At 48.5% G+C, this 17,903-nt stretch overlaps 1 protein-coding gene across 2 annotated transcripts in view; it reads right to left on the reverse strand.

The window, feature by feature from the left end:
• The window catches only part of RASGRP1 (RAS guanyl releasing protein 1), a 326,703-nt gene that overhangs the window by 257,225 nt on the left and 51,575 nt on the right, over positions 1-17,903 (reverse strand). The window contains exon 2 of one of the 2 annotated variants that reach the window (XM_069638555.1): positions 3,887-4,068. The exons of the other annotated variant lie outside the window; for it this stretch is intronic. Coding sequence (XP_069494656.1) covers positions 3,887-4,068 — 182 coding nt within the window. The remainder of the gene's footprint in view (positions 1-3,886; positions 4,069-17,903) is intronic. 2 annotated transcript variants of the gene reach the window in all.

A 17,903-nucleotide genomic window follows, 5' to 3' on the forward strand; every position in this document is an offset into this window, starting at 1 on the left:
GAGCATTTGGGGCAGAGAGACAGCTTATGCATGCTGAGGGCTACCGGGCCCAGAGGGCGTGAGGGCATTTGGGGGCAGAGAGACAGCTTATGCAAGCTGAGGGCTACCGGGCTCAGAGGGCGTGAGGGCATTTGGGGCAGAGAGACAGCTTATGCATGCTGAGGGCTACCGGGCCCAGAGGGCGTGAGGGCATTTGGGGCAGAGAGACAGCTTATGCATGCTGAGGGCTAGCGGGCCCAGAGGGCGTGAGGGCATTTGGGGGCACAGAGACAGCTTATGCATGCTGAGGGCTACCGGGCCCAGAGGGCGTGAGGGCATTTGGGGCAGAGAGACAGCTTATGCATGCTGAGGGCTAGCGGGCCCAGAGGGCGTGAGGGCATTTGGGACAGAGAGACAGCTTATGCATGCTGAGGGCTAGCGGGCCCAGAGGGCGTGAGGGCATTTGGGGCAGAGAGACAGCTTATGCATGCTGAGGGCTAGCGGGCCCAGAGGGCGTGAGGGCATTTGTGGCAGAGAGACAGCTTATGCATGCTGAGGGCCACCGGGTCCAGAGGGCGTGAGGGCATTTGGGGGCAGAGAAACAGCTTATGCATGCTGAGGGCTACCGGGCCCAGAGGGCGTGAGGGCATTTGGGGCAGAGAGACAGTTTATGCATGCTGAGGGCTAGTGGGGCCAGAGGGTGTGAGGGCATTTGGGGGCAGAGAGACAGTTTATGCATGCTGAGGGCTAGCGGGGCCAGAGGACGTGAGGGCGTTTGGGGCAGAGAGACAGTTTATGCTGAGGGCTAGTGGGGCGAGAGGGTGCGAGGGCATTTGGGGGCAGAGAGACAGCTTATGCATGCTGAGGGCTAGCGGAGCCAGAGGACGTTTGGGCATTTGGGGCAGATAGACAGCTTATGCATGCTGAGGGATAGCGGGCCAGAGGCCCGGAGGACATTTTGGAGACGGCTAGTGGGGCCAGAGGATGTGAGGGCATTTGGGGCAGAGAGACAGCTTATGCATGCTGAGGGATAGCAGGGCCAGAGGGCCCGAGGACATTTGGGGGCAGAGAGACAGTTTATACATGCTGAGGGCATGTGGGGCAGAGAGACAGCTTAGGCACGCTGAGGGCTAGCAGGGCCAGAGGGGGTGAGGGCATTTGGGGGAGCGGAGAGACAGCTGATGCATGCTGAGGGCTAGCGGGGCCAGAGGGTCTGAGGACATTTGGGGGAGGGCTAGCGGGGCCAGAGGACGTGAGGGCATTTGGGGCAGAGAGACAGCTTATGCATGCGGCTAGCAGGGCCAGAGGATGTGAGGGCATTTGGGGGCAGAGAGATAGTTTATGCATGCTCTGGGCTAGCGGGCGTGAGGGCATTTGGGGGCAGAGAGACAGCTTATGCACCTGAGGGCTAGCAGGGCCAGAGGGCGTGAGGGCATTTGGAGGCAGAGAGACAGCTTATGCACCCGATGGCTAGCAGGGTCAGAGGGCGTGAGAGCATTTGGGGGCAGAGAGACAGCTTATGCACCCGATGGCTAGCAGGGTCAGAGGGCGTGAGAGCATTTGGGGGCAGAGACAGCTTATTCATGCTGATGGCTAGTGGGCATGAGGGCATTTGGGGGCAGAGAGACAGCTTATGGATACTGAGGATTAGCAGGGCTAGAGGGTGTGGGGGCATTTGGGGCAAAGAGACAGCTTATGCACCCGAGGGTTAGCGGGGCATGAGGGCGTGAGGGCATTTGGGGCAGAGAGACAGCTTATGCACCCGAGGGCTAGCGGGGCCAGAGGGCGTGATGGCATTTAGGGGCAGAGAGACAGCTTATGCACCTGAGGACTAGCGGGGCGTGAGGGCATTTGGGGGCAGAGACACAGCATATGCACCTGAGGGCTAGCGGGTCGTGAGGGCATTTGGGGGCAGAGACACAGCATATGCACCTGGGGGCTAGCGGGGCATGAGGGCATTTGGGGGCAGAGAGACAGCTTATGTATGGTGAGGCATTTGGGGCATTGAGACAGCTTATGCGCCTGAGAGCTAGCGGGGCCAGAGGGCGTGAGGGCATTTAGGAGCAGAGAGACAGCTTATGCACCCGAGGGCTAGCGGGGCATGAGGGCATTTGGGGGCAGAGACACAGCATATGCACCTGGGGGCTAGCGGGGCATGAGGGCATTTGGGGGCAGAGAGACAGCTTATGCATGGTGAGGCATTTGGGGCAGAGACACAGCTTATGCATGGTGAGGCATTTGGGGCAGAGAGACAGCTTATGCACCCGAGGACTAGCGGGGCCAGAGGGCGTGATGGCATTTAGGGACAGAGAGACAGCTTATGCACCTGAGGGCTAGCGGGGCGTGAGGGCATTTGGGGGCAGAGACACAGCATATGCATCTGGGGGCTAGCGGGGCATGAGGGCATTTGGGGGCAGAGAGACAGCTTATGCATGGTGAGGCATTTGGGGCAGTGAGACAGCTTATGCACCTGAGAGCTAGCGGGGCCAGAGGGCGTGAGGGCATTTAGGAGCAGAGAGACAGCTTATGCACCTGAGGGCTAGCGGGGCATGAGGGCGTGAGGGCATTTGGGGGCAGAGACACAGCATAGGCACCTGGGGGCTAGCGGGGCATGAGGGCATTTGGGGGCAGAGAGACAGCTTATGCATGGTGAGGCATTTGGGGCAGAGACACAGCTTATGCACCTGAGAGCTAGCGGGGCCAGAGGGCGTGAGGGCATTTGGAAGAGCGTTGGGGTTTGTTTGATCACTCATGGTCCCCTCGCTACCCGCTTTTTTTTTATAAACTACTCCAGGCCCCCCGAAAGTGGAGACTGGCTCCTCCACGCTTCCATGACAACAGGCACGCCCCCCCTCAAATCCAGTTATCTCCCACGTTTATTGTAGGCTGAATTCCAACACCATTTGCTGACCCTTGACCTGCAAGGTCGTTTCTTTTTGACACCACTGACTGCAGGGTTTTAATTCAAACACCCCCTCCTCCCCCGTGGACATAATGCACCCCCCCCCCCCCCGCCTTACATCTGAGGAAGGGGCTCGTGTCCCGTGGTCCCAATAGATAACATGTGACGTGTCACACGAAAGTGATATAGAGACATATAGCTGCGAGTGTCGCCTTATAAAGGCCAGGAGGTTCTACCAGAGGTGCAAGCCAAGCATAGCCTTGCAGGGAGGGAGGGGGAGGCTCAGAGGATCAGTCATGCGGGCGACCCACTATCCACGCGGCAGCACACACTATAAGGAGCATCTCCAGCACAGCATATACCCTCATTACCTACACCCCACCAGGGTCTGCCAAGAGCATCTTTGGAGTTGGGGGGGGGGGGGGCGTCATATGCCAGTATCCACACCCCAGGGCCCTCCATTACAGGCACGTTGGGTCCCATGTCCAGTGCAGACTTTCCCCATTGTTTTCTGGTGCTAACATGACTTATTTTTCAAAGGAGAGCGAACACTTCAAGTCCCAGAAGCCCTTTCCTTGTTGAATGCGTGTGGCCTACAGTGAAGGGAGGGTAGAGCTGGAGACCTGGTAGGGTTGCCATGGATACCGCGTGGTCGGACGGTGCCAGTGGTGCTCATTTATCACGGATTACAACGTGATGGTCCTTCCACGAGGACGGTGGTCGCCTGTCATTGTACTCGGAGGTAGGGGGACCCCCATTTCTTAGTGACACCCACTACTTGACGATAGTGTGAACAAACAGGAGCTGGTCGGACCCCCCCCCCCCCCCGCCCCTCCCCATTAACCCCCTCCCCCACCCACTCCCTGGAGCAATGTGCCCCCTACAAACAAGCCAAAGGCGCCCCGTAGACTTCAATGGGGTCGCCCCCCACACAGGACACTTTCACAATCCCCATTAAGATGAATGGCAAAGCCATGCCCTTTGCTTGGAAGAGGAGGGACTCACCGAAGGAGTGGATGCAGGACTCGAGCAGCTCCTCCAGGCTGGCGCCCTTGGCCAGCTGTCCCAGCGACACGCCCATCTTGCACGGTGTGACCTGCGGCAGTTTGGGATGCGAGGCGAGCTGGATGATCTGTTTGAGCTCCAGGGCCAGCTTCGGGATGGTGCTGCAGGCGGGCGCGGGCCTCCTGTGTGGGCAGAGAGAGAGAGCGGCTGGGTGAGCATGGGGGGCTGCCGGAAGGAGGGCACCCCGAGCAGGCCTGGGAGGCGATAAGAGCGCTTACCTCCCAGGGAAGAGATAACCGACTCCCTCCCACCCGGCCCACACGCAGCAGGCGCTCAGCAGGGGAGGCAACACAAGGAGCGCTCTGTTGGAGTCATTTCATATGCAAATGTCTATGCGGGGAGCTTCACAGGCCCTCTGCAGGCAGACATCCATCTCACCACGGGGGGGGGGGGGGGGGTCTGCTATCCCTATAGCTCCATAGGTTATGCTCTATCCGATTGAGAAATCATTCCCTTGGGCTAGGCCCAAGTAGCCCCCCCTTCCTTTCTCCCACTCCAAGCCTGCCTTTTTGCTCCCACCTTCTCCTGGCAGGAACTGGAGATTACCAGACACTCGCCTTTTAAAAACAAAAAAAAAAAATGGATGTTGCAAACACAACAAACCAGACTGTCACTGACCCCAAGAGGTAGGTTTTACCAACACCCAAACAGGGGTAAACCAGAAGGACAACCCTGAGGTGAACCCACAAACCTCTGCAGCAAACCTTCAACCCACTGAGAGACCCCCAAACGCCCATATAAGTAGGTGACAGCCCGCAACGTGCGCATCCAAGGTGCTGAAGCATTTCCTTCATTGAAGGCAATTTATAATAATATGTGCATACAAGTCTGTACACCGTGCCCTTACCGTGGTACATTCGCAGCATCGCTACTCACCTGTAACGAGAACATGGCGGCACTACTGCAGATGTAATAACTTATTCCAGCTGTTGAGACATCACAATGCCTGCTGATTGTGGCAGAACAGCGTTGAATTCCAGCTGCTGCTGCTCTAACACTCAATTCAAGCCCTGACAGGCATTTCGTGTGTCTTTCTTTTGTGATAGCTGCCTTTGACACTTAACACTGACTCTTTGCTGCGGCACCGTTTCTGTTGCACATTTATTTTGTGCACTGCTGAAGGTTAACCGGAAGCTATCTGCACGTTGTCACTTACTTTAAGCCACAAAAGGGCTTTGTCGTGTATTGTATTAAAGTGCTGAAAATATTTCTTTGCAGCCATTAAATGCTGCATATTTGTGTTTTTTTTCACCCACATTAAATTGATTCTACGTATAAACAGCTGGGAGATCGCCTGCATTGGAGTAACAGACCAAGCGTTAAAGGGGGGCGATGGCGTGGCCATGTATTATAAGGAATAAAATACCCTCCCACCCCCCAATAACAAATATTGCAAGTCGCCTTAAAGGAACTCCTTGTGAGTCACACCTTGCAATTTACAGTAGGGGGGTCCTTATGCCATATAGTTTACAGGACATATCCCCCTTGTTATAGCGAAGTCCTATACTTCCCTTTACTTTTTGTGTAAAGCACCATACTATAGGCATTCTGAGGTTGTGTTAAGCGATACATGCATGAGTGCAATAAGGAGTTATGGTCATTAGGATGGCGCCTGTAGCCTTGGAGGAAGTCTCAAAACACACGTGTGAATAAAATCTAGTTGAACTTCCCAATTCATCATTCCTATTCATACATTTTTTTATTAACAAAACATCATTTTCGTGCCCTTATTCATTTGCAAAACATGGATAGCTCTTTATGGCAACACGTGTACTCGTTCTGTACATTTAAGAAGCTCATTACGTATATTAATCTGTACATTGCAGGCATGACTGTGCGGCAACAAACACTCCAGTTGTTGGGAGTGCCAACATTTTTGAAACTAATGCTATTGTCTATGATATTTTTTTTTGTATTTTCCCTTTGTGCAAATTAGAGTTGGGCCTAAAGCTACAGGTTTCTGTCCAATGGTCTCTTCATAGACATTCCCCAGGGTTTACCATCATTTGCTTAACATTCATGCAACATGCAGGAATTATTGATCAAACCCAATCATTATTATCTTTCTCGAGCCACTGATTTTGTATTCCAGCGCTTTCATGTGGCATAAAAATTAAGAAATGATAAACTCCATCCTGGAGAATATTTGTGATGAAAGACATCGGACAGAAACACAGCCATCAATGTTTTACATAAATTGAACAGCCTATCAGAATATGGAAGTACTCCATGCGAAAATTTGCGCAAATTAAAATGTTAGAAAAGTCTAGGAGCGTTGCATTACTTCTGAAAAAGATTGTACTCCAAACGAGTGTCTTGTTTACACACAATAATGCCTGTAAATCACATAATGTAAGTAAATGAGTTTCTTGAAAGCATAGATAGTATTTATGTTGAAATATAGATGTATGTATTAGTTATAGTTAAAACAATAAAAAATGCTCTTCCGCAAATGTCAAACGGCGGACATTCCTTCTGTCTACTACTTGATTCTTCAAGAAATAAACAAACAAAAATGTCAGATGCTAAACGGCTGGTCAGACCGAATCAAGAAAATCCTTCGAGAAGTTTCACTCGATATGGAGACTCTTAACACAAATCCAGTAAAAGTACTGACCAGAGTGAAGGAACTCGATTAGATCAAAACAACTGAGAAAGCGGCTTCAAACAAGCTAACTAGTCACCTGCCGGTGAATATTCGCAAACTAAACGAGCTACAACCATTCGTCAAGCAGTTCCCGTCCAAGCAAGCAAGGTCTCTGTTACTAAGAGCTAGACTGAACTTGCTATATACAAATGAGCTCTTATTCATACAGGGGCTCGCGACTACAAACACCTGCAGATTTTGTGGCCCAACGGAAGAAACAGAAACCATCCGCCACTTGCTGCTTTCTTGTCCTGAAACCTTGAAGTTAAGATCTTCGTACCTGAGACACATCTTTTCGGACTACGTGCTGCAGAACGAAGCACTCTGTTGGTCAAGGCTAATAGCGGGCGACAAGACCCCATGGCTGTTAGCATCCTATAACATCTTACGCAACTTACAGGAAATCCTGCAGGCTCCAGCAAATGTAGTGGTGTCCGGCTCTTCACAAACTTCTTCTCCACATTAAAACAAAAGTGTCTTCGCTGATAGTTCCATAGAGACTCAAGATATGAAGTCAGATAAACAGTATCAAGTGGTAACGGAAAATTATTCTCTCTTTTGTAAAAATCTTACAGATTAAAAATAAAAAAATAAAATAAAAAACACATTTTCTTACCAAAACCATGTGCATGTGTATATATTCAATAAAAAACGTTAAGGAATGTTATGGTTAAGTTGCACTAATAAAAACCTATGAAATTAAATTTTAAAAAAACGTTGTTAAAAAGGGACGTTATGGTTACAAGTAAAACCGAAAAACCTCCGAAATTCGCCACTTATGGTAAGCTAAGCAACCATAACTCGCGCCACCACCATGCACTGCTAAGACTTACACCCAGGACATCAATGATGACATGACAAATATCATTGATGACATCACTGATGACATCACATGTCTAGCCCCTTCTTTTTGTTCACTGAAATAATCTAGGCCAGGCGGTTTTGTTCACTGACCGTCAGAATATTAAAATTCAAAAGGTGCTGTATCTCTAGACGTTAACCTGGTCATATGTTCTTAAAGTACTTTCCTTAGGGTTTGGTCAAAGCTCCTGGTGCACATACATGGGGTAATAGGCGGGCCTGAAACACACAATCCATTTGTATACATGAAGATACACTTTAATGTTATTAACATTTTCTGATGATGCGTTTCTTTCTTCCTTACTTTAGTTTCCCTGTATGTGCCTCTGATTTGTATACATTGTGGGTCTTCATATGTATTGTTTGTACTAGCACAAGTGTGTAGTAAGTCTTTAATTGTTAGCTAGTTATTACATGTTTAACATTACACAATCACCCCTGACATGTAACCAACATTATAAACACAACTCCTTGTAGGGACTTTTCATCAAAATTAATTTCACATGCAATGTCTTTAGTGATGTCATCAATGACATTTGTGATGTCATCTTTGATCTTCTGGGTGTTAGTCTTAGCAGTGCACAGTGGTGGCGCGAGTTATGGTTGCTTAACTTACCATACCTGGTGGATTTCTGAGGTTTTTCGGTTTTACTTGTAACCATAATGTCCCTTTAACAACGTTTTTTCATTGAATTCGGAACTGCATTTTCTACTGATCTGGGAACTTTCAAGCTCAAAACGTACCCTTGCACAGCTCCTACACCTATTCTTACTCATTATCCATTAACAATCGAGTACAAAGCACATACTTGGAAGAATAGCAGCACAACTGCTATTGATCTTAAAAATGGCATCAGCTATTGCCATCCCTCCTCCCCAAGAGCCACCACCAGCTGGAGGACCCACACAACAAAAACACAGGATTTCCAAAGACATTGACATTGAAGATGACCAAGAAGATGAGGTAGAGGAAGTGCTTACCTCTAGCACCCTGAGAGAATCATGGGTGTGGCCGTTCTTTACCACTGTTGGGAATGTACCAAAGGCTAAAGCTACAAAAGTGAAATGCACGGAGTGCAACTTTGTACTCAGTCGCAGACTACCTGGACATTACTCCTATGGGACCACCTCCATGCGCCGCCACACCAAATCCAACTTCTGCATTGCTCTCAGAAAGATTGTTCCTTTCTTAGCAAGAAGTAGGCTGTCTACCTCCACATCATCTTCCTCAACCAATACTGTAACCACAAAGCCTACTTCTGTGGGACACAAAATCCCACCAGCTACCTGGCAAGCGATAAAAGAGGCTGTTGATCCATATCTTTAGAAGACAACAGTCCTCTGTATATACTGCAACACATCTCTCTGCAGGGAGAAGCAATTTTGACGTGCTTTTGAAGCTGTAATCAAGGAGCATGAGAAACACTGCCCACTACCTTAGAAGTAACACACACGCAACATCTTCCCCTGTCCACCTGCCCCTCCATATTAGTACTTGGTGCCTCTTCCCAACGCTCCTGCAACATTTCTTTTGAAAAAAAGAAAGAAACGTTCCTTTAGGAACCACCTTTCACAGTTAATAGAACTAAAACAAAAATCTTATAGACTCCATCTATTTTCATTTTCCCAGTAAAGTACATAGACTCAATACGTTTTTCCAACATTCCCATTAGCATTTTGTGTTATGCTAATGGGAATAATTTGACGTTCATCCCCTGTTCCAGCGACCGGACCGGGGGATAATGGCCCGGTAGCCCAAGCGAAGTGCGTCTGTGTGCGCCCTGATGCCTGCAGGCTTCGGAGAGTTATATATAAATACATAAATAATTAACGAGGGCTCCGGACCCTAATCCTCCATTGTAGCCCGTGCAATGGGGGATAAAGGCCATTACCACCCCTGGTTCCCACAGCGGGAACCCGGGTACTAATATTACCATGAGCACATTTGTTTCCCCCCTTTCAAACCTATCACACTTTTGAATAACTTTACCACATAGCCGGTCCCAGGTGGACATGGCCACTTTAACACCATTTTTTTGTCCCTCGCGGTCAAGGCCAGTAGCCAGATTGTCTGGGTCATGACCTTATACCATGACCCTGACAATCTGGCCACCGCCCATGGCCGCGGGCTATACCTCAGCCACCAAAGGTATATCACAATATTTTGTACCTACATTAGGACAAATGTCAAAAATGAAATCACTGGCACATTTGCAAAAACATGCTTAAAAGGGTCCTTGCCAATGCTCTTTACACGGGTTTGCTTGAAATCCGGACAGATTTTATTTTTTCCAAAATGTATGTACATACAATAGTCATATAACCTAGCCCCCACTTGACAAAATCCATTCAGTCTTTACACAAACATTGAAGGTTGGGTCTATAATCTTTATGAAAACTTTTGTCCACATTCGTCAAACGGCAACAGAGTTATAAGCCATCTAAAAATGTTGAGACCCCCCCCCCTAATTTAGCCAACTCTTGAGCAAATCCCACCAAACTTAACAAAAACATTTATATCTAGATTTAAAATCATATTGCAAACTTTTCTGCAGATTCGTCAAATGGCACCGCATTTATAAGCCTTTACAATATTTTGGAATCCCCCCTCTATATTTGTTCTTTCTTGACAAAACAGCTACACATTTTCCAAAACCATTCAGAATCTAGTCTAGAATAAAATTCCAAAATTCCATGCAGTTTCATTGAGTGGCCCCAAAGTTATAAGCCATCCAAGAACTGCTTTTCACCAACTCTAATGTAGAAATAGGCATAGCTGTCCCCGAGCATCTGAAGTGTTTGCGAACATCACAGGACTGTCCCCTAACATCTGTACTGTTTGCAGACTTTAGGGGTGAAAAACACAGTTTTTTTGGCCTCTTACGGCCATATCCCATCCGATCCTCATCATCCCTCACCTCCCCAGAGATTGTTTGAGAAGTTTGAGAAATACAATGTTGTGTTTTTTTAAATTGTTTCTACCGCGATGTTCGTGTACACCGGTGGATGTCCGCAAATCCAACATGGCAGGCGTCTCCAAAAATCTGATGCACTTCATGCTTTTCGCCATCCAATCAGTGGGTGCGTCCAAACAGGGAAATGGGTCTGCAAAGCTGAGCCAGATATTACTAAATTTCTTTGGACCTACTTTTTGGTCATTTTTAAAAAGACCACTGATGGATTTAGACCAAACTTACAAAAGTACGCTTTTGGTACCAAGCCGCCACTCCTGGCACACATTTAGTGAAAAACGTTCTAGTGGTTTGGTCTGTAGGCCTGAGCACATTTTATTTCCATTATGTCTATGAAAAAATAAATGGGGACCCCCTATAACTTTGTCCCCCCTTGATGAAAGTTTGGTAAGGATTTTTCCAGGAAGAGCAAAGTTATAAGCAGGCTGTGTAATATATATCAGTCCCTGTTTGCAGGGTCCAGGACGGGCTGTGGACCTGCAGCAGGCCCATGCCAGCGGTTACCGCTGCCACCGTTCCTGGGCCAAGAAGTCAGTGTCCCCTGCTTGCCCACTCCATTCTTTTCCTCCCCCCGACCTGCTTCCGCATTCTTTTTTCCAACCCAGACCCTCCCCTGTGCTCACCCGGACCCCGCGACCATGATTAGCTGGTCCGCGCTGGTTGCTGCTCATTTTACAGAGGGACCCTGGGCAGCCTCGGCTAAGAGCCAGAGGCAAAGGACAGCTCTCTACTGAGCAGCTCCACTCCGTGTTCGTCCATGTGCACCGGGATGCCTGATGCAGATGACCTACAGCGACTGATATAAATGTGGTGTGGGTGGGAAGTACAGCCAGTACTGTACTAAGTGTACTGAAGTGAAACCCCACCCCTCATATTACAATGGGCAACCATTTTCCCATCTTGGCAACAGGTGAGCGTGTGCACTACGACTCCCTGCCCCCCCCCCCCTTGGAAGCATCATGGCGGCACACTGAGTTTCATGAGCCTCGTGGGCTCCTCAGCAGTGCCGGAGCTTCCCCTGACTTTGTCCCGCCTCCCTAAGCCTCCTCCAGTCATGATTGGGCATTCCTCCCATTGGAGTTGTGGCCTGGGAATCGCTGCACAAACGCTCTCTGTGCCAATACCCATCTTGGCAACAGGTGAGCGTGTGCACTGCGACTCCCTGCCCCCCCCCTCCTTGGAAGCATCATGGCGGCACGCTGAGTTTCGGGAGCCTCGCAAGTTCCCCAGCAGTGCCGGAGCTTCCCCTGCCTTTGTCCCACCTCCCTATCCCTCCTCCAGTCCTGATTGGACACTTCCTTCCTTATCCTGTGCCAGACATGGGCAGCCCTCTGTGGCTAAGGACCCGAGGCAAAAGGCGGCTCCTGCATTGGCGGCTCCAAGACGTGTCTGCAGGTGTCCGCAGAGAAAGCTAGCAGCCAATAGACACCAACAAAACTATAAGTGTGGCATGGGTGGGGTGTAGAGCAATTACTCTACTCCAGAAAGCCATCCCCACTCTACCTTACCTCTCCATAACGTAGACTGCCATAGATTTACATCATGCATACTTAGAGAGATTTGTGACCACCAGCATAAATTCATTCTTGACTGGACTGTAAATGTTGCATTGCATTACACACTAACATACTAGATGGGTGTTATAATGTTCGCATGCACCACACCTAAATGGAATCCTTGACTTTAGCTTGCGTCACTTCTAGACAGGATTGTGAATGTTAGCATGTACCACACCTAAATGGAATCCTTGACTTTAGCTTGCGTCACTTCTAGACAAGATTGTGAATGTTAGCATGTACCACACCTAAATGGAATCCTTGACTTTAGCTTGCGTCACTTCTAGACAGGATTGTGAATGTTAGCATGTGCCACACCTAAATGGAATCCTTGACTTTAGCTTGCGTCACTTCTAGACAGGATTGTGAATGTTAGCATGTACCACACCTAAATGGAATCCTTGACTTTAGCTTGCGTCACTTCTAGACAGGATTATAAATGTTAGCATGTACCACACCTAAATGGAATCCTTGACTTTATCTTGCGTCACTTCTAGACAGGATTATAAATGTTAGCATGTACCACACCTAAATGGAATCCTTGACTTTAGCTTGCGTCACTTCTAGACAGGATTATAAATGTTAGCATGTACCACACCTAAATGGAATCCTTGACTTTAGCTTGCGTCACTTCTAGACAGGATTGTGAATGTTAGCATGTACCACACCTAAATGGAATCCTTGACTTTAGCTTGCGTCACTTCTAGACAGGATTGTGAATGTTAGCATGTACCGCACTTAGATGAAACTGTGAATGATGACAAGTGCAATACCTGAATGGAATCATGATCACTAGCCTTTCTCACATCTAGACGGAATATTGAAATTGGCAAGCGCCACACTCTGATGGAATGGTGAATGATGGCAAGCATCACACCTAGACATAATTGCAGGGACAGCAAGGCCAACTTACCAATCCACTAACAATTTCATCCCTCTGCATACACCTCTCAAACTTTAACCAAACACAACCACAAGCCTAAAACGCAGAAATCCACACAAACTTCACTACACTGCAACACCAAAAAAACCACACAGACTTGCACAACAGCACACAACGACTACTGACCGTAAAACACCCCAAGCCCAGCCAACGGACCCACCGGGCTGAGGCTGCCAACAGCACATCACTGCTCTCTTGCACTTTTCCATCTTATTCCCACTAACTCACCCCCCCTCTCCCTCTTTCAGATCCGCCAGAGACACGCCAGGGGACCACTCCGGTGGTGATAGTGCACGGTACAAATATCTTTTAGCATTAACATTACCTAATATCTTATACCACATGCATCTAGTCTAATTGTGTAAGTTAGCCATATTTTACATCTAGCCTGAAATGGATCAAACTTGGATGGGTTGTGGGGAGTACGAAATGTATCACACTTGGGTGAATGGTTGACGGTAGGAAATGGGTTGCTCCTAACTAACCGAACTAAAAACTCACATTCTGCATACTCACCCTCAAACTCTGAACTAAACACAACCATGCCTCTTCTGCACACACTTCACAACACCCAACAGGAAAGCGAACCATGCACAATCATACTGCAACACCACATGAGGGCTACCAACCGAAAAACGCACTAATGCTCAGTGACTGATTTCTCTGAACTGAAGCTGCCAACAGCACATCAAAGCTCTCTTGCTCTTCTCCCTCTCAATCCCACTAGCAAACCCAACCCTCCTTCCATTGCAGATCCGCCAGAGCACCAAGAGGCCATGCACATGGCAACAGTGCACGGTACAAGACCTGGCAACATTAACATTAACATAGGAAAGCCTAATTGGGAAACACACTACACTGTATACACAGGAGACATTTTCAGGGAACTAACGTTTTGTGTCCAGTGTGAACCTCCACATTAGTGACACAACTCAGCTGAGCGACACCTGTTGTGTGTGCTTTTGGCGGACTAGTGCTGAAGAGGTTAAGAGACTTGCACAGCAGTTTGCTGCAGGTGGAGCGCTTCTATGGCTGGTGGCCAGAGCTCGCAAAGTGTGTGGTGTAACCTAATTTCTCGGCTTCGAGTTGAAGCCTCATCCGGTTAGGAGGTCACAGAATTTGTGCACGATCCATAGTGGAGCGTGTAAAATTGAGCAGAGCCAAATATGCTCAATGCCATCGGGGAAGAACCACCAGGGGAGCTCACACTTAGGCTGTACCATGTATTGTGGCTGTGAACCAGCATCTGGCCCTGCATCGGCCAAGCCCTCTCGCTCCTTCACTTTAGTAAGGAATGTACAACGACTACCCCACCTCGCCACTGAATATTCATCACTCCCTCCCCAATTGTACTCTTGCTTTCTACTCTGTACAGTGCTCCATTGTTTACCAGCTACCTTTGCGCTAGCTATACACATAGTCCCCCCCTACCCCTGTGCTGGCAGTTTCTCCGACCCACTGTGCAACCCTGAGAAATGCCTGCATTACTCATCGGTAATAAATGACTCCCAACTTCATGACAGGCTCCCAATTCATTACCGAAACTTAAGATGGGTCAAATACTGCGATGTAAGGGAACCCACAAACCAAGAGCTATGCTGCTGCACACACACACACACAAAGAATCTAGCACATATTCATCGAGATGCCGCTTGTAGTGTGCCTACACCCAAGCTTTTACAAGAAGAACCTTCCAGAGTGAGTCGATTAGGGGCAACAAGGTTTTGCGGCTCAGACCAAGCTACTATTCTAGACATTACCTCGCAGGCTTATGCCGAGACCATCGCAAGAGCTATAGTTGGTGCAAAGATTGACTACTGCTGCAGTCTCCTTGTCGGCTTGGGAAAAACTGATGCCAATAGACTTTAAGTAGTCCAGAACGAGTAGTTACGGGTCTAGCCCGGCGTGATCACGTCTGAGATGACCGTCGCTCTTTACATTGGTTGCCGATCGAAGCACACGTTAAATTCAGACTACTAACGGTAGTCCTTGGCACAATGCCCAAATACCTACTAGATCAAATCCAGGATAAAGTCAATCCTAGGGCTCTTAGGTCAAGTAACCAGAACCTGCTAGCTCTCCCACGTGGTAAACTTAAGAAGGTTGAGAACGGGGCCTTCTACTTGCGGCACCCAAACTCTGGAACTCTCTTCCCCATACTCTCAGACAGCAATCCTGTATCAGAAGGCCCTCAAGACCTATCTTTACCACTTACCCTCACGTCCTCTATTCTGGCCTTGGCCCTCTTACTTCTGATGACTTGATCTTCTATGTTGCCTTTCATGTCAGTTTGTCATGTCTCGTGCCCTCACGCCTCAGGGTTCACGGCTGTGCATTAGAAATTGAAGAAAGTAAACACCTTCTCTCCCCCCCCCCTCCAAGGAAGGATCAGCAAAAAAGGCTGTCAACACATTCCCCCTAAGATTGGCTGAACTTGGGGAGCACTTCTGGATGAAAGGAAGGAAGGATTGCATCTGAAAATCAAAGCACCCGGCTGAATCAAGCAAAATTGATCTTTACTCAGTGTTCCCCATTCCCACAGCCTACAGACAGGAGTGATGGCATCAAAATACTGATATAAAGGTCCGGGACTCGACGCCAATTGAATTGATGAACCAGAAATGTTCAGAGTCCTGGGACTGATCCCAGAATGAGCACCCGCTCGGACCGTACATTGCGAGATCCGGTAGCTCATCAGGAGCAGACCCGCTTGGAGGTTCCCTTTCGAGACCCGCCCTCCAAGGATCTTTAGATGCCTTCACCAAGGCCAACTGGGATCTACGAGTTGGTGATGCCAACCTCCAAGGAAACCAATCCTGAAGGATTTGCAGGAGCGGGCAAAAGCCACACGCCTGTGAAGAGATGCCTTTACGGTGCCTGGGTTGCACCGTAAAGGCTACAGGCCGCCTGGATTGATCAATTCCAGTCCTCGCCTCTCTTCTCAGAGACTTCCTCTGGAGGTTCTGACTCTTAATTTCCAGAATGGCCAGTACCATCCAGTGTTCTGTAGTGACCTGGGAGTTCTCGGAAGATACAAAACCAGCTCTGCGGTCATCTCCATGAGTAAGGGAGAGCAGGACATGCTCAGTCGGAAGGGCACGGACTGAATCCTTTCTGAACTCTGCTCCTTAATCTCCACCCGAACCATGGAAATCAACAGGAACAAGAGAACTGACATCAGACAATCCAGCCGTTGGATCGAGAGCAAGAGAGCGCCCAACCCTCATGCTAGCGCGTTTGAACACATTGCGCAGAATAGAGTATTCAATGGGGGGGAGGTTAAGGGTTCCTTTAAAGGTTTGCCAAAGCTCAAGCAATCAACCAGAAGCTCTGCCCCATTGCCACTGTTATTTATCCCTGCCCCACAAACCCTGACCCCTCCCCACATTATACCCATACTCCATACATTTCCCAACCCCTCCCACATGAACCCCAACACCTTACAAGCATGGCCCCACCGTACATTGCACACCCAGCCCGCTCACGTCAGCCCCCTCCCCAACTTACATGCATTCCATCAACTCCCTCCCACTCCAGACCCCTCCTCACCTTGGAGATGTGTGTACCTTCTCATCACCAAGTAGCTGTTCAGTTGGACAGGTCAGCCTGTTTAAAGGGTCTACCAGTCCAAACTGGCAACCACTTAATGGTGAGCAGTTGCAGCAATGAGTAGTTGGGGGGGGCGGGGGTCGAGCAAAAGACCCGGTACCGGCAAAGCATCACATGACAGAAAGTCCTGAGCAGGAAGTTCCTCTGCCCTAGCGCTCCTTCCGGTCCATACATTCATGTCTCCCTACGCCAAATAGTGCATGGATTTCAATCCACAGTGGGGCTGGGATGAAGGGGTTTGAACCAAAAATGGGTATTTGAACAGACACAGGGCTCTTTCTAGTTGTGAATGGCACTGAAGGGACGAGAGAATGCCTTAATTCATCTCTTCTGACGTGCTCAATGCCAGAGACCAGTCTCCAAGCACAGGACCGGGATTCAAACCTGTATTGCTCTGCGTTGTCTTTCTTCCAAGACAAACACGTTGCCCCTGAGCTATCCCCCCCGCCCCCCCACCCCCACGGCTTAAACACGTTATGCTTCCACAGTGAAGACGGCATAGAGGAACCATAAAAAAGTTCTGTTATGGGTTTATTTATTGTGCTTTGAAGTGGCTTGCTCACAATGCAGCGTGCAACAAAAACTCCAATAAAATATAATAAGTAAACAAAATAATAAAATAAAAACCCAATTTGCAAATGGCTTTCAGGGTGTGAGAAGGAAAAGAAACAGGAAGATACAGTAAAGAGGCTCTATGGTCTGAGGAAAATGCCATCTAGGTGTCCATGAGGTTTGGTAGGGGGGATGGAGTTTGGGGAAGCTGCCGAGTACTTTGATCCAGTACTTCGCTGGCCAGCAGGGTTGGATTGGGGCATAAAATTGTCTCGGGCACCAATGAAAAAGGGGCCCACAGTTTCAAATGGCAATTCATTCCTTTTGTGGCAGACGGAGTAGAACCCAAGGGCGCGTTTTTTTATGAAATGCGATGCAAATTGTGCAATTTAAAGAATATTTATTCTGCAACACTGGTCAAAACGGTAAGACGTCCTTTCATCGACACCATTTTTTTTCCACAGTGTCTTTTAAGAAGAGTTTTTGCCCAAAAAAAAATTGCATTTTTTTTGGGTGGGGGGGTGGGTAAGGGTATACAGAAGATGGGTTCAGGAATAACAAAATAGGTAGAGGAGGAGGGTTTGGCGGGGGGGGAGAATCCCCCCAAAATCATTTTTTGAAATATTCAATGAGTTTTTTCAGGAAAAACCCTTCGCAAAAACTCCCATTGAAAAAAGTGTTGATGAAATGACATAGAACCGTCAAAACTACTAGCCGCATAGTGAAGTATCTCATCAAACTGGCCCACAGTGGCCAAAAAAGTGTCCCACTTTGACCAAAAAAGAAAACAGGCCCATACTAGCATTTTTTGTCCGGG

The sequence above is a fragment of the Ambystoma mexicanum genome, chromosome 14, assembly GCF_040938575.1.
Source record: "Ambystoma mexicanum isolate Mex_15411 chromosome 14, UKY_AmexF1_1, whole genome shotgun sequence".
Taxonomy (NCBI): Eukaryota; Metazoa; Chordata; class Amphibia; order Caudata; family Ambystomatidae; genus Ambystoma; species Ambystoma mexicanum.